General features: G+C 43.3%; 1 protein-coding gene across 2 annotated transcripts; it reads left to right on the top strand.

Annotated features, from left to right (window-relative positions):
* The first annotated feature begins 1,771 nt into the window (after window positions 1-1,771).
* On the top strand, window positions 1,772-20,243 carry map2k4b (mitogen-activated protein kinase kinase 4b). Of its 2 annotated transcripts, XM_046356980.1 has the most exons (13): window positions 1,772-2,079; window positions 3,005-3,040; window positions 3,676-3,708; window positions 6,200-6,311; window positions 7,101-7,275; window positions 10,732-10,851; window positions 14,267-14,386; window positions 14,497-14,548; window positions 14,664-14,791; window positions 15,460-15,537; window positions 16,067-16,215; window positions 16,406-16,451; window positions 17,778-20,243. In XM_046356980.1, exons 1-13 carry the CDS (start codon window positions 1,962-1,964, stop codon window positions 17,889-17,891), a joined length of 1,281 nt encoding a protein of 426 aa, XP_046212936.1. In that variant the 5' UTR covers window positions 1,772-1,961; the 3' UTR covers window positions 17,892-20,243. The 2 variants fall into 2 exon arrangements, with proteins under 2 accessions (XP_046212936.1, XP_046212937.1); XM_046356981.1 differs by lacking the exon at window positions 3,676-3,708 and having other exon boundaries at window positions 1,773-2,079.
* Window positions 20,244-21,295: the final 1,052 nt, after the last annotated feature.

Genomic DNA, 21,295 nt, shown 5'->3' with positions numbered 1-21,295 from the left:
GCTCATGGCAGATCACACTTTAAGAAATATATTTTTCTTTATTCTACTACTTAAACCCTTTTATACATTTCCTTTATTATTGTAACATATTCAGGGGGTAGCCCTGCCCAGGGCTTGAACCCAGATCTAGCAAGTGTCAAGCCAACACCTTATTCCAAACCTATTGATGAGGTCATTGGATTTTGGATTAAAGGGAAAATCCACTCAAACTATCTTTAGATTTGTATTTTTTATTATTCCACTGTTGATACAGTCCCAAAATGTTCTGCATGTCAGAAGTCTCAAGATATTGGACTTTCAAGAAGCAAACTGACTGGTTGCATCACTGGCAACTGCTCGGCCTCCGACCACAAGGCACTACAGAGGGTAGTGTGTACGGCCCAGTACATCACTGGGGCCAAGCTTCCTTTCATCCAGGGCCTCTATACCAGGTGGTGTCAGAGGAAGATCCTAAAAATTGTCAAAGACCCCAGCCACCCTAGTCATAGACTGTTCTCTCTGCTACCTCACGGCAAGCGGTACCGGAGTGCAAAGTCTCGGTCCAAAAAACATAAACAGCTTCTACTCCCAAGCCATAAGACTCCTGAACAGCTAATCAAATGGCTACCCAGACTATCCCCCTCCCCCCCCCACACACCTTTCACGCTGCTGCTGCTCTCTGTTTATTATCTACACATAGTCACTTTAAAACCTCTTTGGGCGAGGGGGCAGTATTTTGACGTCTGGATGAAAAGCGTGCCCAAAGTAAACTGCCTGTTACTCAGGCCCAGAAGCTAGGATATGCATAGAATTGGTAGATTTGGATTTGCCATTGTTATTTTACTACTCCTCTTTAATTATTTGTTAATGTTTTTAAAAATGTTTTACTTATCTATTTTTTACTTAACACTTATTTTTTTCTTCAAACTGCATTGTTGGTTAAGGGCTTGTAAGTAAGCATTTCACTGCTTATTCAGCACATGCGACAAATAACATTTGATTACCGGCTACATCATTGTGATGATGCAAAAAGCTTGACTGCTGACATGTAAAACATTTGGGACTGTATCAGCCTCGGTCAAGGCTACCTTCTGAATGTGTTACAATAATAAAGGAAATGTATATTTTTTAAAAATAGAAAAAGACAGTTTTAGAGTGGATTTTCCCTTTAAGGTTGCTAGATTACCCTTCCTTCAGGAGAGCATGTCCCCATGCTTCTCTACATATCAAGTTCCTCACGTATACATCCCACTTCTCACACCAATGTAGTGAATCTGGAGTATAGCTCTAGACTGGGACATGTGACTGTCAATCCAACACCTTAACCATTACACCAAGAGGTCCAAACCTCTTGACACGGTTGCTAGATGTTGTGTTAAGGTTGCTACACTATATTTGATCTTTCCACTGACCTGTCATACCTCACACCAGCTTCAGACACACACCCATAGGAAACTGCATTGAACAAGGACAATATTCTGCTGGCCCTGGGCCAACCTTACAATGTCTCCATAACCCCCATTCAATAAATGATTATGTTCATAGCATTCCCTGTAGCCATATCCACTGGATTACTCAACTCAAAAATATGGACTCCCGAGTGGCGTCACTACAGACACCCTGGTTCGAATTCAGGCTGCATCACAACCGGTTATCTTGTAAACAAGAATTTGTTCTTAACTGACTTGCCTGGTTAAATAAAAAAGTATATATATATATATATAGTATTGCTGGGTGTCCCATTATACCAGCCCAATGGAAACCCCCGCCCCATCTGGCGTATGCTAACTGTTACGCACTGTCTTCCGTGACTCAGGAGTGTCCATGGTGCAGAATCGGGTGCCATAGCACATCCATAGACGTGGCCGTCGTATGCTGTGCTGCGTTCGCTCGGCTGGCGCAGTGTCCCGTGTGGAGCGAGAGAGGGCGAAGTTTACTCTGCCTGCATTGCAGCCTGAGCGCTGCTGGAATCGAACACAACAATGGCGTCTCCCAGTTCCAACAGCAACTCAACAACCTCCAACAGCAACATCGCAGGATCCACCTCGCACCATCATCACCCGCAAACACAACACATGACCACCGTCAGCAACATGCAAGGTAAGAGCAGATGCCCGAAATGTCGATTTTTCTACTTGATTAGAGTTATTTAGCTGCTGAAAAACATGACTTGGCTAGCCTAGCTACCATTGCCCCGAGAGGCTAAGCTACATAGAAGAGATGCAGCTAGCTATATGCTGCTAAATGTAGCGCCTCGGCCATTTGTTGCAACATTGTAATTTTCTGCGCAGTGTACTGTAACAATGTTACAACTATTGAAACGTGATCGCGCCATGTGACAATTGTTACATTGTAGTTACGGACGTTTCACTGTATTTGAGTTTCCATTAATCGATTTTAGTCGAGTTAGTCGCTGCATCCACCACTAAAGACAGGGCCTAGTACCAGATTGAAAAATTGATGTTCTCTTTCACCAAACGTATATAGGCTATGTACTACTGTTTTGTTAGCGAATTAATTTGACATGTAGATGATCACAAATGTAATTACTTTGTGTTTCTATGTATATTTTCCCTTGGAAATATTGAGACATAATTGGCATTGACATGTCAGTGCTTTATTGTTTATTATAAACTGGGTGATTTGAGACCTGTAAGCTGATTGGCTGACAGCCTTGGTATATCAGACCGTATACAACGGGTATGACAAAACATGTATTTTTTACTGCTCTAATTACATTGGTAACCAGTTTATAATAGCAATAAGGCACATCGGGGGTTTGTGGTATATGGCCAACATAGCACTTAGCTGCGGTATATCCAGGCACTTGGTGCATAAGTACAGCCCTTAGCCGTGGTATATTGGCCATATACCACACCCCCTCGTGCCTTATTGCTTAATTGTCACTGTTGTGTAATGTTGCAGTCTGTGATCAGTGTTTTAGTGCTATTAATCTAAGCCTACTTTGACACATGCAGTTGTAGATGTCTGTAGCAAATGTTCTGCTTTATTTTAAACATTTCAGAAATCAACACGTGCTGGAGGTGTCAAAATGAAACAGGTACTGTAGATTTTTTAAAATAGGATTTCAGTAGAATATTACTAGGTTGTTGTTGATGCGATGTTCTGTTCATCTTAGTGGAATATGATTTACCATTGTCTCAGTCCCCATTTCCCTTTTTGATTTTGATTTCCTCATTGAGTTCCCCATTCTGTATGTTTCCATTCACTGGTATGGGTTCTAGGTTAGAGATTTCCCACCACCTCCTGAAATAAACTCATTGTTGTAGCCTAATATGAGGCACAATATCTTAGATGGCCAAATATTTGTAGGGTAGCATAAATACACAAATAACACGACCAGCCCTCACTTGCCATTGAAAGCTAGGGTTGCGCAGTCATAGTAGATTGACGACTTCCATCCAGATGACATAGATCTCCCTGTTGTTAACTCACTATCTATCCACCTGTAAATCACACAGAATCAATGTATTAATCTTCAACTACATGTTGCCGCCTATGTTGCACTCTTGCGGAACAGCAACTGTTGCTAAATTTAACAGGCTAAATTCATAATCACAGGGATAACCAGATTAGACCCCCCAAAAAATTGAAACCTATTGGAAAACACTCCCATGTTTTACAGTAAAAGAGCGCAAAGCCAAAATGTAGTAAAATGTCTTTTCTTTACCTTAGGGTTTCAGATAAGCCTGTCTGGAGTGCCCCAAAGTAAGCATTAGCACTCTCTCATAGCACAACAACCCTCTCTCTCTCTGTGGGTGCATCCAATAGTCTGAAGTGTCTCCTTTCCTCTATCTGCACTGACTGGACAGTTGACAGTAAATATTTGTTGGGCATCAACCAAATCTCTTTCACCTAGTATGTGTTGTCAGAGCAGTGAAGGATAGGATACAAGGTAGGTGGGGGAGGAGACAAGGAGAGGACGCCACTCTAGACTATTGAGATGCAGCCTGTGTGGTTCTCTGGTAGTGGGGCGATCTGTCTACTGTTCTCTGTTGACTAATCTAATCCACGGTGGAGCATTTTGTTTGGGTGAGGATTCATTTGCACCTGGGCATAATGGTTAATGGGACCACTAGTACTGCACCTCTGATTTGGGCCTGTAGGTCACTCTACTCTGTATGTCAAAGAAGACCCCACGCTCCCATCTCATCTTCAATATTATCATATAGTTGAGTACCTAACAGTTATTTTTTCCCTGTTATGTATAGGCTGATAAAAGACCATGATAGAAACATTTAGCACTTAAAGATTTAACAGATACAGACTATGTTAGTATGGAATAGATTATATCTTGCTGTCCCGTTTGGACATCATATCATGTTTTGAGGGTGTTGGTGGGTTTCCTCTTTGACAAGTCTGTTACTGTAGCTACTGCACAATTTAAACAAACTATGGAAATGTCTTAAATGGATTCCCAGCGCATGCAGGTTTGCAATGCAATCAATTCATGTTGGGTTAATTTTGTAGTGGTAATTCAGTAATGACACTGGAGTGTTGTCTGCATTTCCTGGCAAGTGGGAGCCCCTGCATTTGTGGGCACTTTGCTTGTGTTTATAATGCATCGTGCTTGTGTTCTGTCAATATCTGGCAAATCCAAGCCTGAAAGGTATGGGGAGGCTGTCTCTCTGAGCATGTGGCAGTGACACTATAATTACACCAAAAGTATGTGGACACCTGCTCGTCGAACATATCATTCCAAAATCATGAGTTATTAATATTGAGTTGGTCCCCCTTTTACTGCTATAATATACCTCCACTCTTCTGGGAAAGCTTTCCACTAGATGTTGGAACATTGCTGCAGAGACTTGCTTCCATTCAGCCACGAGCATTAGTAAGGTTGGGCACTGATGTTGGTTTGCAGTTGGCGTTCCATTTCATCCCAAAGGTGTTGGATGAGGTTGAGGTCAGGACTCTGTGCATGCCAGTCAAGTTCTTCCACACCGATCTCGACAAACCATTTCTGTGTGGACCTTGCTTTGTGCACAGGGTCATTGTTATGCTGCAAGAGGAAAGGACCTTCCCCAAACTGTTGCCACAAAGTTGGAAGCACAAAATCGTCTAAAATGTCATTGTATGTTGTATCGTTAAGATATCCCTTCACTGGACCTAAGGGGCCTAGCCCGAACCATGAAAAATAGCCCCATACCATAATTCCTTCTACACTGAACTTTACAGTTGGCAATATGCATTCGTGCAGGTAGTGTTCTTCTGGCATCCGCCAAACCCAGATTATTCCATCGGACTGCCAGTTGGTGAAGCATGATTCATCACTCGAGAAGGCGTTTCCGCTGCTCCAGTCCAATGGCGGCGAGCTTTACACCATTCCAGCCGATGCTTGGCATTGCGAGTGGTGATCTTAAGCTTGTGTGCTGCTGCTCGGCCATGGACACACATTTCCTGAAGCTCCAGATGAACAGTTATTGTGCTGACGTTGCGTCCAGAGGCAGTTTGGAACTTGGTAGTGAGTGTTGAAACCAAGGACAGACGAGTTTTACGTGCTACGCATGTCAGCACTCCGCGGTCCCGTCCTGTGAGCTTGTGTGGCCTACCACTTTGCGGCTAAGCCATTGTTGCTCCTAGACATTTCCACTTCACAATAACAGCACTTACAGTTGACTGGGTCAGCTCTAGCAGGGCAGACATTTGACAAACTGACTTGTTGGAAAGGTGGCATCCTATGACTGTATAACGTTGAAAGTTACTGAGCTCCTCAGTATGTGCCATTATACTGCCAATGTTTGTCCATGGAGATTGCATGGCTGTTTGCTCTATTTTATACACCTGTCAGCAACAGGTGTGGTTGAAATAACAGAATCCACTAATTTCAAGGGGTGTCCACATGCTTTTGGCCATGTAGTGTATTATTTTCCAGTCTCCTGAAACATTACTGATACTTTCATTTGCTGAATTTCTCACTCGAGTTACACTGAAACTAAATTTACTCAGGGACTTCTCCTGGTTAGCATGAATTTAGTGGGGTTCACATACTAGTTTTATTGAACGAGTTCGAACTGATCTCATCATATTTTGAAATCTATTTATTCCATGTTCATTCATCCTGTTCTCTTACAACCCTATATCATTTGTATTCTGTGTCCCATCCACCAACGTATCATTACATGCTCACCCTTTTTCCTCACCCGAACCAGCATGTGTCGTGTACGAACATGTCTGTTTCCTCCTGTCTCTCTGCCAGGTAAACGTAAAGCCCTGAAGCTGAACTTCGCCAACCCTCCAGTGAAGCCAGCTACCAGGTTGCCCCTCAATCCCTCACCTTCAACTGCCCCCTCCTTCCAGAACCCACACATGTAAGTGCTGTGGAGAGCGGGTTCAAAACACACCCTTATCCTAGTGCTAATCTAATGGTCAGTAAGAGGGGTGTTACGAAAGGGTTGTTGAGTCCTGATAGGCCTAAGTTTAGTTTTTCAGTAACTTTTTGTAAGTTCTATACAGGTTATGTATTTCTGTTTGGTGATTTATGTTTGCTTTATTCTTCTAGGGAAATATCATCTTCATACACACTGTAGGGTACTGTTTGTGTGCAGGTATAAACAGGGTTTAAAGCACTCTTATTCTCAGCCCTGGGAATACAGTAAAATGTCTGTGTAGGATGAGTCAGCATCTTCTTCAGTCTGCTCTGCTATTGAGGAAATAACCCAGAAGTAATATCTTGTTTCTCATGCATTTTTAAAATGAGTTATACTTTTTTGGATATTGAATACTGCACTGTTGGGTGGGGCTTGTAGGTTAAGCATTTCACTGTACTTGTGACAAAACGTGATACTTGAATGCAATAGGAGCGAGGTGGAGGCATTCTCTAAATGTCTCCAAATAAGATTAGCGGCTCAGGGACTTGATGCATTATTTATCACTTCCTCATGTATGTATAATGTATTTTCCCCTCTCTGCCCCAAACACACTCCCTTTCGTCTCTCTATCTTCCTATATTCCTATTTTACCCCTCCTCCCTCTGCTTTACCCCATCTCCCTCCCTCCCTCCCTCCCTCCCTCCCTCCCTCCCTCCCTCCCTCCCTCCCTCCCTCCCTCCCTCCCTCCCTCCCCCTCCCTCCCTCCCTCCCTCCCTCCCTCCCCTAAAGAGAGCGTATGAGGACACACAGTATCGAGTCGTCGGGGAAGCTGAAGATTTCTACAGAGAATGCCTGTGACTTCACGGCCGAGGACCTGAGGGACCTGGGGGAGATCGGCCGCGGGGCCTACGGCTCCGTCAACAAGATGCAGCACAAACCCAGTGGACAGATCATGGCCGTCAAGGTGACCACACCAGCTTCTCTCATCCTCACTGACTGAGCCATTACAGGCTGAATAGTAACATTGATATACTGTAGTCTACCCACCTCGTAAATTGCTCTGTCCATGTAAATAAATCATGGATCTGTGTGTGACAGTTTGGTTTAGATGTGCCCATCTCAAGGAGGATGCATAATGAATAGGAAAGCTTGTAAACTATCGTCTTGATTCTTGGTCAAATCAAATTGTATTTGTCACATGCGCCGAATACAACAGGCGTAGACGTTAGTGAAATGCTATTGTACAAACCCTTAACCAACAATGCAGTTTTAAGAAAAATAAGTGTTAAGTAAAAAAACAAACATTTAAAGAGCAGCAATAAAATAATAGTAGCGAGGCTATTTACAGGGGGTACCGGTACAGAGTCAGTGTGCAGGGGCACCGGTTAGTTGAGGTAATTGAGGTAATATGTACATGTAGGTAGAGGTAAAGTGACTATGCATAGATAATAAACAGAGAGTAGCAGCAGTGTAATAGAGGGGGCCGGGGGGGAGCAATGCAAATAGTCTGGGTAGCCATTTGATTAGCTGTTCAGGAGTCTTATGGCTTGGGGATTAGAAGCTGTTAAAAAGCCTTTTGGACCTAGACTTTGCGCTCCGGTACCGCTTGCCGTGAGGTAGCAGAGAGAACAGTCTATGACTAGGGTGGCTGGAGTCTTCGACAATTCTTAGGGCCTTCCTCTGACACCGCCTGGTATAGAGGACCTGAATGGCAGGAAGCTTGGCCCCAGTGATGTACTGGCCTGTTCGCACTACCCTCTGTAGAGCGGTCGGAGGCAGAGCAGTTGCCATGATGGTTGCAGTGATGCAACTCGATGCAGCAGCTGTAGAACGTTTTGAGGATCTGAGACCCATGCCAAATCTTTCCAGTCTCCTGAGGGGGATAAGACGTTGTTGTGCCCTTTTCACGACTGTCTTGGTGTGTTTGGACCATGATAGTTTGTTGGTGATGTGGATGCCAAGGAACTTGAATCTCTCAAACTGCTCCACTACAGCCCCGTCAATGAGAATGGGGGTGTGCTCGGTCCTCCTTTTCCTGTAGTCCACAATCATCTCCATAGTCTTGATCACGTCGAGGGAGAGGTTGTTGTCCTGGCACCATACGGTCAGGTCTCTGACGACCTCCCTATAGGCTGTCTCAACGCTATCGGTGATCAGGCCTACCACTGTTGTGTCGTCGGCAAACTTAGGGATGGTGTTGTAGTTGTGCCTGGCCGTGCAATCATGAGTGAACAGGGAGTACAGGAGGGGACTGAGCACGCACCCCTGAGTAGCACCTGTGTTGAGGATCAGCACAGCAGATGTTGTTACCTACCCTTACCACCTGGGGACGTCCTGTCAGGAAGTCCAGTATCCAGTTGCAGAGGGAGGTGTTTAGTCCCAGGGTCTTTAGCTTAGTGATGAGCTTTGAGGGCACTATGGTGTTCAATACTGAGCTGTTGTCAATGAGTATCATTCTCACGTAGGTGTTCCTTTTGTTCAAGTAGGAAAGGGCTGTGTGGAGTGCAATAGAGATTGCATTGTCTGTGGATCTGTTAGGGTGGTATGCAAATTGTAGTGGGTCTAGGGTTTCTGGGATAATGGTATTGTGAGCCGTGACCAGCCTTTCAAAGCACTTCATGGCTATAGATGTGAGTGCTACGGGTCGGTAGTCATTTAGGCAGGTTACCTTAGTCTTCTTGGGCACAGGCCCTATGGTGGTCTGCTTGAGACATGTTGGTATTAGACTCAGACAGGGAGAGGTTGTCAGTGAAGATACTTGCCAGTTGGTCAGCGCATGCTCAGAGTGCACGTCCTGGTAATCCGTTTATCCTTGCGACCTTGTGAATGTTGGCTTCGGAGAGCGTGATCACACAGTCGCCCGGAACAGCTGATGCTCTCATGCATGCTTCAGTGTCGCTTGCCTCGATGCGAGCATAGAAGTAATTTAGCTCATCTGGTAGGCTTGTCACTGTGCAGCTCGCGGCTTTGCTTCCCATTGTAGTCTGTAATCATTTGCAAGCCCTGCCACATCTGACTAGCGTCAGAGCCGGTGTAGTACGATTCAATCTTAGTCATGTATTGACGCTTTGCCTGTTTGATGATCTGTCGGAGGGCATAGCGGGATTTCTTATAAGTGTCCGGGTTAGAGTCCCACTCCTTGAAAGTGGCAGCTCTACCCTTTAGCAAAGTGCAGATGTTGCCTTTAATCCATGCCTTCTGGTTGGGGTATGTACGTACAGTCAATGTGGGGACAACGTCGTCGATGCACTTATTGGTAAAGCCAGTGACTGATGTGGTGTACTCCCCAATTCCATCGGTAGAATCCCGGAACATATTGCAGTCTGTGCTAGCAAAACAGTCCTGTAGCTTAGCATCTGAGTCATCTGGCCACTTCTTTATTGACTGAGTCACTGGCGCTTCCTGCTTTAGTTTTTGCTTGTAAGCGGGAATAAGGCGGATAGATTTATGTTCAGATTTGCCAAATGCAGGGCGAGGGAGAGCTTTGTACGCGTCTCTGTGTGTGGAGTAAATGTGGTCTAGGGTTTTTTTCCTCTGGTTGCACAATTTAAGTTTCTCTGCATTAAAGTTCCGGCCACAGCTCATTGAGTGCCAGCATCATTTTTTTGGTGGTAAATAGGCAGCTACGAAAAATATAGATGACGACTCTCTTGGTAAATAGTGTGGTCTACAGCTTATAATCAGATACTCTACCTCAGGCGAGACTTCCTTAATATTAGACTTTGTGCACCAGCTGTTATTTTCAAATATACACAGACCGCCACCCCTGTCTTACCGGAGGCAACTGTTCTATCTTGCCGATGCAACGTTAACCCCGCCAACTGTATGTTATTCATGTCGTCGTTCAGCCACTACTCGGTGAAACATAAGATATTACAGTTTTTAATGTCCCGTTGGTCGGATATTCGTGGTCGTACCTCGTCTAGTTTATCTAATGATTGTACGTTGGCTAATAGGACTGATGGTACAGGTAGATTACCCCCTCGCCGTCAGATCCTTACAAGGCACCCTGACCTACGTCCCCATTATCTCTTTCTCCTGCGAATGACCGGGATTTGGGCCTTGTCAGGTGTCTGAAGTAAATCGCGTCTGACTCGCTAAAGGGAATCTTCGTCCATTACGTGGTGAGTAATCAGTGTCCTGATATCCAGAAGCTCTTTTCGGTCATAAGAGACGGTGGCAGAAACATTATGTACAAAATAAAAAACACACACAATGGCACAATTGGTTAGGAGCCCATAAAACGTCAGCCATCTCCTCCGGAACCATTCTATGTTAGACCTAGTAATACAACAATGTTTTGACCATAATGGTCTTCATCAGGTGATGACTAGTACGTCCTATGAACTGACCTCTAAGCTGTTGATAGTTTCCCCTATTTCTGCTGAACATGTTTGGTTGTTGTCACTGTCTCCCTCAGAGGATCCGTTCCACGGTGGATGAGAAGGAGCAGAAGCAGCTGCTGATGGATCTAGACGTTGTGATGAGGAGTAGTGACTGTCTCTATATCGTCCAGTTTTACGGAGCTCTCTTCAGAGAGGTGAGACTGTTATATAATACAAACGTATGTGGACACTTTGCTTTTATCACAGCCTCCGCTCTTCTGGGAAGGCTTTCCACTAGATGTTGGAAAGTTACTGTAGGAACTTGCTTCCATTCAGCCATGAGCATTAGAGAGGTCGGCACTTGTGTTGGGGCGACTAGGCCTGGTTCGCAGTTGGCGTTGAAACTCATCCCAAAGGTGTTCGATGGGGTTGAGGTCAGGGCTCTGTGCAGGCCAGTCAAGTTCTTCCACACGGGATCTCAACAAACCATTTCTGTATAGACTTCACTTTGACAGGAAAGGGCCTTCACCAAACTGTTGCCAAAAAGTTGGAAGCACAGAATCGTCTAGAATGTCACTGTATGTTCAAGCATTAAGATTTTCCCTTCACTGGAACTAATGGCCGTAGCCCGAATCATGTAAATCAGCACCAAACTATTATTCCTCCCACTAAACTTTACAGTTGGCACTTATGTATTGGGGCAGGTAGCGTTCTCCTGGCTTCCGCCAAACCCAGATTCGTCGGACTGCCAGATGGTGAAGTATTATTCATCACTCCAGAGAACGCCTTTCCAGTGCTCCAGAGTCTAATGGCGGAGTCCAACCACTCCAGCCGACGCTTGGCATTATGCATGATCTTAGAATTTAGGTGGCTGCTCGGAATGGAAACCCATTTCATGAAGCTCCAGACGAACAGTTCTTGTTCTGACATTGCTTCCAGGGGCAGTTTGGAACTCGGTGGTGAGCGTTAAAACTGAGGAGAAGTTTTACTTGCTACACGCTTCAGCACTCTGTAGTGACTACCTCTATATCGCCCAGTTTACGGAACTCTCTTCAGAGAGTTGAGACTGTTCTATTATATACGGTAAATTCAGAAAGTATTCAGACTCCTTTTTCCACATTTTGTTACGTTACAGCCTTTAAAAAATATATATTTTACCCCCTTTTTCTTCCCATTTTCTGTCTAGTCTCATCACTGGTACTCCCCAACGGGCTCGGGAGTTGAAGGTCGACTCATGCGTCCTCTGAAACATGACCCGCCTAACCGCGCTTTTTAACACCCGCCCTCTTAACCCGGAAGCCAGCCGCACAGTGACACGCCACAAGGAGTCTCTAGAGCGCGGTTGTGATACAGCACGGGATTGAACCGCTGCGCCACTCGGGAGGCCCTGTTACAGCCTTATTCTGAATTTAAAATGTAAAAAAATCCCTCATCAATCTACAGACAATACCCAATAATGACAAAGTGAAAACAGATTTTTACATTTTTGCAAATTGAAAATAAAAAACAGATACCTTATTTACATAAGTATTCAGACCCTTTGCTCTGAGACTCGAAAATTGAGCTTGTACATCCTGTTTCCATTGATCATCATTGAGCTGTCTTTTCAACTTGATTGGAGTCCACCTGTGGTAAATTCAATTGATTGGATGTGATGTGGAAAGGCACACACCTGTCTATATAAGGTTCCGCAGTTGACAGTACATGTCAAGGCAAAAACCAAACCATGAAGTTGAAGGAATTGTCTGTAGAGCTCTGAGACAGGATTGTGTCCAGGCACAGATCTGGGGAAGAGTACCAAAAAAGTTCCCTAAAAACAGAGGCCTCCGTCATTCTTAAATGGAAAAAGTTTGGAACCACCAAGACTCTTCCTAAAGCTGGCCGCCTGGCCAAACTGAGCAATCGGGGGAGAAGGGCCTTGGTTAGGGAGGTGACTAAGAAGCCAATGGTCACTGTCACAGAGCTCCAGAGTTCCTGTGTGGAGATGGGAGAACCTTCCAGAAGGACAAACATCTCTGCAGCACTCCACCAATCAGGCCTTTATGGTAGAGTGGCCAGACGGAAGCCATTCCTCAGTAAAAGGCACATGACAGCCCGCTTGGAGTTTGCCAAAAGGCACCTAAAGGACTCTGACCATGATTAGATTTTCTGGTCTGATGAAACCAAGATTGAACTCTGGACAGAATGCCAAGTGTCACGTCTGGAGGAAATCTGGCACCATCCCTGCGGTGAAGCATGGTGGTGGCAGAATCATGCTGTGGGAATGTTTTTCAGGGACTGGGAGACTAGTCAGGATTGAGGGAAAGATGAACAGAGCAAAGTACAGAGAGAACCTTGATGAAAACCTGCTCCAGAGCGCTCAGGACCTCAGACTAGGGCAGAGGTTCACCTTCCAACAGAACAACGACCTTCGGCACACAGCCAAGACAACGCAGGAGTGGCTTTGGGACAAGTCTCTGAATGTCCTTGAGTGGCCCAGCCAGAGCCCGGACTTAGGTTTCAGGCAATGCTTCTCATCCAACCTGACAGAGCTTGAGAGGATCTGCAGAGAAGAATGGGAGAAACTCCCCAAATACAGATGTGTATACCCAAGAGTACTCACGGCTGTAATCGCTGCCAAAGGTGCTTCAACAAAATACTGACTGAAGGGTCTGAATACTTATGTAAATGTGATGTTTCAGTTTTTTATTTTTAATACATTTGCAAAAAAATCTATAAAGCTGTTTTAGCTCTGTCATTATGAAGTAATGTGTAGATTGATGAGGGGGAACAACTATTTAATCCATTTTAGAATGAGGTAATGTAACGAATGTGGAAAAAGACTAGTGGCCTGAATACTTTTTGAATTTACTATATTAGGAGTAGTGACTGTCTCTATCGTACAGTTGTACGGAGCACTTAAGGATCCGCCCCTTTTCTCCTCCAATTTTCGCCTAAAATGACATACCCAACTCTAACTGCCTGTAGCTCTGGCCCTGAAGCAAGTTTGTGGAATTTTGAAAGGAATTTAGGAGAATATAACACAATAGATCTGGTAAAAGATTATACAAAAAAAACATTATTTTGTATATATTTTTTGGACCATCATCTTTGAAATGCAAAGGCGAGGCCATAATGTATTATTCCAGCCCAGTTGCAATTTAGATTTTGGACACCAGATGGCAGGAGTGTATGTGCAACGTTTTATACTGATCTAATGAACCATTGCATTTCTGTTCAAAATGTTACATCAAGACTGCCCAAATGTGCCCAATTTGTTTATTAATAACATTTCATGTTCAAAATTGTGCCCTCTCCTCAAACAATAGCATGGTATTATTTCAATGTAATAGCTGCTATAAGTTGAACAGTGCAGTTTGATTAACAAGAATTTAAGCTTTCTGTCCTGGGAAATGTTCTTGTTACTTACAACCTCATGTTAATCACATTAGCCTACGTTAGCTCAACCATCTCGTGGACGGGACACCGATCATGAAGAATATCAGAGCAGTTAGAATATCTAATTAGAGAGGTTCTGTTCTGGGGCAGAAGTAATAATCAAATGTTGGGTCGGGACTGGAAACGTGGTTTTGTTTCAATTATGTTTGTTTAGCATACTTGTGATCAATAATGAAATCTCTTTCTTTTTAGGGCGACTGTTGGATATGTATGGAACTAATGTCTACCTCATTCGACAAATTCTACAAATATGTATATTGTTCGTTAGATGACGTCATTCCAGAGGAAATATTAGGCAAAATCACATTAGCAGTGAGTTAATTTTTGTGAAATATAATCTGTTTATAACATATTTATATGAATGCAGTTGTTGGTCACAGATACAGTAGATTGTGACAAAATGTTTACTTTTCTTTTTACAGACCGTTAAAGCACTGAACCACTTAAAAGAAAACTTGAAAATAATTCACAGAGGTAAGTCTTGGTTGTCAGATACATCTTTTTCAGTTTGGCCATGTGTGTAAAAATGATTCTCACAGCTATGTTTGGTGCATGAACTCTTAAAACCTTTGTTTGTGTGCTCTCCCAGACATCAAACCTTCCAACATTCTCATGGATCGTAACGGTAACATCAAGCTGTGTGACTTTGGCATCAGCGGCCAGCTGGTGGACTCAATAGCCAAGACCAGAGACGCAGGCTGCAGACCCTACATGGCGGTAAGTCTGGTTGAGACGAGTGTCATGTAAAAATCATCCCGGTGTGAAATGGTTCCCAATCGTTCTGATTGTGTTGTGATGTCATGCTGTGAAACTTCTCCCAGCGTGAAAATGTTCCCTGTTCAATAATTGCACGTGCGTCTCTTTATGTGGATGGCTGAGCAACATGTTTCTCTCACACCCTTTCTCGACCACGGAGGGAAAACTGTTCTGTGGGCACGCACATTTGCTTAACACATCTGCCAATCAATGGTTGCCAGGAGTATTGACAGTGACCAATCATTTTTGCGATTACAAAGACGTTGGCACTACGGGAGGGTGTGAGAGAAACATCCGCACAAGCTCAGCCATCCACATAAAGAGACGCACGTGCAATTATTGAACTGGAAACATTTTCACGCTGGGAGAAGTTTTACAGCATGACGTTACAATCACAACACAATCAGAACGATTGGGAACTATTTCACGCTGGGAGGATTTTTACATGACAGCGCGCACTTCTTTCTTTATATTGTTTGAAACAAATACTAAGTACGGTAGTTAGACGCCTGGGTAACTTGAATGTTTGTGCAAATCTCACTACAATGTTCGCTAGGATTCAGTTCCTGAATTGCCCAGTATATCGTATATAAGTGTAATGTTGGTTAAGTTGTGTTTTTGTCCTCCAGCCGGAGAGGATAGACCCCAGTGCTTCCAGACAAGGCTACGACGTCCGATCAGACGTGTGGAGTTTGGGGATAACCCTGGTAATTATCTCATTCAGATGATTCCTACATTGATTTGATGCTGACCAATGGGACTGGAGAAAAATGGCTTTACTATATTGCCAAACATATATTATTGCCTTGCTGCACGGTTGAGTTTTATTGATATCAACCTATTAAAGCTGCAATATGTAACTTTTTGGGTGCCTCGACGACCAAATTCACATAGAAATGTGAGTTATAGATCTTTCATTCCCATTGAAGTCTAAGAAGCAGTAGATCTGTTCTATGTTCACTATTTTGATGCTTCCCTTAAGTTTCTTTTTTGTGTCTTTTACTTTCAGTTTTGTACATCAGCTACGATTTATGGAATAGATATTTCACAGCGTATTAGGTGGTACAATGATTCTCTATACTAGCTTGTTTTTGTCACAAACTGAAACCGTTAGAATTTTTGTAACCAGGAAATTGCAGAGCTATTTCTGCATAGTGCATCTTTTAACTAATTCTAAACCCTTGGTGGTGGTGGTAGCCAATGAGTAATAACATTTTTCTTCTTGTGTGTCTTCAGTACGAGCTTGCCACCGGCAGGTTCCCCTACCCCAAGTGGAATAGTGTGTTTGATCAGCTGACCCAGGTGGTGAAGGGCGAGCCGCCCCAGCTCTGCAACTCTGAAGACAGGCAGTTCTCCCCCAAGTTCATCAACTTTGTCAACTTATGGTGAGTATCACCTCTGGTGAAAGCAGTCTACCACTGGATATGCTATTGCACAATGACGGTCATCTAGAGGCTTTTTCATTTATGCCCTCTACTGGTAGAAAGGTGAAAAGGCAACAGTGCTGTTTACCCAACAGCAATATATTGCTGTTTGTTGTATATATAATTGCCCCCCCCCTATTTTTTTTTACAGCCTTACAAAGGATGAGTCAAAACGGCCAAAGTACAAGGAGCTCCTGGTAAGTTTGTCTTTCTATGGTAGGACTTGGGCTGTTATATGCCTTTTGGATTTCACTGTGTATTGTCTGCTATGTGGGCAACTGTAAAGCCTGAGCTATACTGAACAAAAATATCAACGCAACCTGCACTAATGTCAAAGATGTTACTGAGTTAGTTCATATAAGGAAATTAGTACATTTTAAAGTCATTAGGCCCTAATCTATGGATTTCACATGACTGGGAATACAGATATGCATCTATTGGTCACAGATACCTTTAAAAATAAAAGTAGGGGTGTGCATCAGAAAACCAGTCAGTAACTGGTGTGACCACCATTTGCCTTGTGTAGCGTCACACATCTCCTTCACATAGAGTTGTTGGCTTTTGATTGTGGCCTGTGGAATATAGTCCAACTCCGAACTGCAGTCAGGTTAAGACCCTGGTGAGGATGACGAGCATGCAGATAAGCATCCCTGAGACAGTTTGTGCAGAAATCCTTCAGTTTTGAAAACCCAGTTTCATCAGATGTCTGGGTAGCTGGTCTCAGACAATCCAGCAGGTGAAGAAGCCAGATGTGGAGTTCCTGGGCTGGCAGGGTTACACGTGGTCTGCGGTTGTGAGGCCGGTTGGACGTACTACCAAATTCTCTAAAATTACATTGGAGGTGGCTTATGTTAGAGAAATGAACATTCAATTCTCTGGCAACAGCTCTGCTGGGCATTCCTGCAGTCAGCATGTCATTTGCATTCTCCCTCAACTTGAGACATCTGTGTCATTGTATTGTGTGACAAAACTGCGCATTCTAGTGGTCTATTATTGTCCCCAGCATAAGGTGCACCTGTGTAATAGTCATGCTGTTTAATCAGCTTCTTGATATGCCACACCTGACAGCTTCTTGATATGCCACACCTGTCTTAGCAAAGGACAAATGCTCACTAACAGGGATGTACACAAATTTGTGCACAAAATTTGGGAGAAATAAGCTTTTTGTGCGCATGGAAAATTTCTGCGATCTTTCATTTCAGAAGTAATCAGAAGCCGTCTGTGCTCTTTTAAGGTTCCTTACTACTGAAAAGTGTCTGTTCAAGGTGCGTAGGAGTCAAAATAAGAAGAGTGGAAGAAATGGACCCGCACACTGTCAAAAAAAGGAATACATCCAAAACGGAGGCTTGAATGCAAAATAGATATATTTTTTTTGCATATGGAACATTCTAGAATCTTTTATTTCAGCTTATGAAACATGGGACCAACACTTTACATCTTCCGATTTGTATATTTGTGTTCAGTGTAGTTTCTCAGTGGCCATATTGAACTTGTGACTGAGGTAATGTTTTTATCTCCCCCAGAAACACCCGTTCATCCTGATGTATGAGGAGAGGTGTGTGGATGTGGCCAGCTACGTGTGTCGCATCCTGGACCAGATCCCAGCGTCCCCCATCTCACCCATGTACCTGGACTGACTGTGGGGGACACTTTACACCGCAACACACATGCCGGGGGGGGGCAGTACACCGCATGACATCTTAGCCCTCGGATACAGAGTTACAATAGTATCATCTGTTTGTTTCCATGTTCCAAAGAACACGAGAACAATTTCATATAAAAAATGTATCGCCCTGTGCAATACGATAATACACACACACTCACGCTTGTTCAGTGTCAATTAAAATATCTAGATTATCCTCCAGTCTTCAGACAGCTAAACTTGAAGACATTCAGTTGGCTCAACGTATGTATGACGTTCATCTTTTTTTTATGTGCTAGAAAAAAGGGTTAGAGTACATATACTGTATATGTACAGGTGTGTGTATGTATATAAATATATATATTAGTACCAGTCAAAAGTCTGGACGCCTACTCATTCCAAGGGTTTTGTTTATTTTAACAATTTTCTACATGGTAGAATAATAGGGAAGATATCAAACTATGAAATAACACTTATGGAATCATGTAATAACCAAAACATGTGTTAAACAATAAAACATTTGTTTTTGTTTTTTTGTTTTGAGATTCTTCAAAGTAGCCACCCTTTGCCTTGATGACAGCTTTGCACACTCTTGGCATTCTCTCAACCAACTTCATGAGGTAGTCACCTGGAATGTATTTTAAGTGTCTCTACTTTTACTGGTACTATATATTTACGCACACACACATACTTGAAAATCGATGTAAACGAATACAGAAGTTACCAAATAAACATGTTGGAAAGTGATGCTCATAACATGAACAAAATAGTATTATATTTGGATTGTATGTGATGGACTGTTTGTGTGCTCACTTCTATGTCGTCAGAAAATGTACAGATGTATGCAGACAGACTTGTCTAAGTGAGACGCACGTGTCACACAGTACGTTATGGCCACCTACACTCATTGTAAATGAATGGGTCTGATGATGCAAAAGTTTGAAACACAAATCGATGGTGTTAATGTGGCTTTATTTTCTTAATATGCAATTTACAGTATGACTGTTCTGTCATCACATAATTAACGTAAAAAAAACTAAATGTTGTTCCACTCTCTGCAAAATGTAAAATTTACAGTAGGATTGTAAGACTTTTGTCCACAATCGTATATCTGTATGTACATCTCAAAACAGTCTGCTATTATACACCAGTTCTGTTCAGTAGTTAGTAGTGCGGACGCACACAGCAAAGTTTGCTGGAGCAGTTACGTTGTTCTCAACCTGCTACACGTTGCCAAGTGGATGGATTTACAGCCAGTCGCGATGGTCTGATCTGCATGGTCACGAGCTGCATAACCTGCCACTTTGCAAGGCATCACAAGTTGAACATGCCAGATATACATTGATTGCCTGACCAGGCCTGTGCTGCATCGGTCTGTGGAGAAGAGATCCTAACTCCCATGTTATACCACAGCACTGTACAATCCATCTGCCCATCCCTCCTGATCACAGAGCTGTAAGATCAGCCAATAATCGATCAGTCGGCATGTTCTTCAGTGGCTCGGAATAATACACGAGCCTGGCTCGAGATGGAATGTTCTGTTTCCCTCGCCGCCCCTTGGGCATCGCGTAGGGCGCACCTCAACAGTGTACTCTTTATGTTTGCTCAGAAAGCCATGTTCAGTGTGTCGTAATGTAACGAAGCCAAAACAAACAAAGACCCAGTGGAGTTAGCTAGCTATGAACCTGTCATGTGTATGTGGCGTTGAGGAGGGCGTTCGGCATCGGCATGTTAAATGACGACCAACCTGGGCTGTGCTTCACCAAGGATGGTCAATGTGTTTGCCAGATAACTTCGACAAACTTTCAGATGTAACTCCAAGGAACTCGAGAAGTCCACAGTTGTTCCTGAACGTTTAGAAAGGGTAGCTGGCTATCTCATTGATTGTGCTTCATGAAGTTGCCCCCTTGGAAATATGTCGGGTCAGTACAGACATTTTGCTTACATATGCAGCTGATCCAGGAACATGGAACGTTACAGAACATTCAGATAGAAAAGTACTACATAGACCCGATCTGATTCCCTGTTGTGTGGCGCATGGGATTGAGTCGGCTTTATTCATTCCATTTCTATCTGCGCTGTTCCAAATGTTCCATCCCTCTGGAGAAGCCTATGCTATTTTCAACTAAAGGGTGGATGGGAACATTTTATTGCTGGTCCATGTGTTCTGTGGATGTGGAACACTTATGGTTATTTGGTGAATATATTATGGAGGAGTACATGTATAAATTGCAATTTATTAGAATGTTGATATTAGATTATAAGAAGATAAATGGCAATGAGTATTATATTGTATCTTTATCAAGGGTATAAAAAAAAATAAAGTTCACAATGAGGAAATACAAAATGCTGTATTGTGAACCTGGGTGATCTGTCTGTCATCATAGACAAAGGTACAACATAGAAACGTTGAATATTGGTGTTTCAGTTTATTGCTTTCTCTTCTACAACAATGCAGTGGTGTGGACACATTGGTTTACATGGTAAAGCTGTTCAGTGGCCAAGCAATAAGGAAGCTTTTTGTCAGATGTAAAATGTTAATTTAAAAAAAAGAGAGAGAAAGGAAAATCACCCCTCAACATTAGGTAAAGCTGCTGTAGGGGCACATTACCTGGCATCAATGTTGGAAATGCTCAATGGCCGAGTGAGGACATAGGGAGCATGTATTGTCTTCTGTGCTTGTATTGGTTATTTGTTTTTACAAGGTGTCAAGTGTTTCACAGGGATGTTGACTCCAATGCTTATCACAGTTGTGTCAAGTTGGCTGGATGTCCTTTGGGTGGGGGACCATTTTTGATACACATGGGAAACTGTTGAGTGTGAAAAACCCAGCGTGGTTGCAGTTCTTGACACAAACCGGTGCGTCTGGCACATACCCCGTTCAAAGGCACTTAAATATTTTGTCTTGCCCATTCCCCTTATGAATGGCACACACACACAATCCATGTCTCAGGGCTTCACCTGTTTTCTTCCCTTCATCTACACTGAACAAGTGACATCTATAAGGGATCATATCTTCCACCTGGATTCACCTGGTCAGTCTGTCAGGGAAAGAGTAGGTGTTAATGTTTTGTATACTTGTGTGTGGCTGGTATGTATGTATGTAAAAAAAAAACGCATGGCTTGACTCATCTGGGGTGACAACATGGGTGATTGCGACCACAGAAAACCTATACACAAGGGTGTCACGGCTTACTTCAGAAGTAACAGAGAATAAGGTTCTTCTACTTAAAACACATATTTTTAAAGAGCATTTGAGGGAAATGACCCCACGGGTCAAAATAACAATAATAGTGAACCGAATCTGACAGATGGCTCGACTAAGTCTGAGTTAAAGTTTTGAAAGTCCTTCCCCATTTCAGTGTCATCACAAAATCTCAGTCAATCTGGTAGTCACAT

The sequence above is a fragment of the Oncorhynchus gorbuscha genome, linkage group LG07, assembly GCF_021184085.1.
Source record: "Oncorhynchus gorbuscha isolate QuinsamMale2020 ecotype Even-year linkage group LG07, OgorEven_v1.0, whole genome shotgun sequence".
Taxonomy (NCBI): domain Eukaryota; kingdom Metazoa; phylum Chordata; class Actinopteri; order Salmoniformes; family Salmonidae; genus Oncorhynchus; species Oncorhynchus gorbuscha.
Note: the sequence above shows the minus strand (reverse complement) of the source record. Positions and strands in the feature narration are given on the sequence as shown.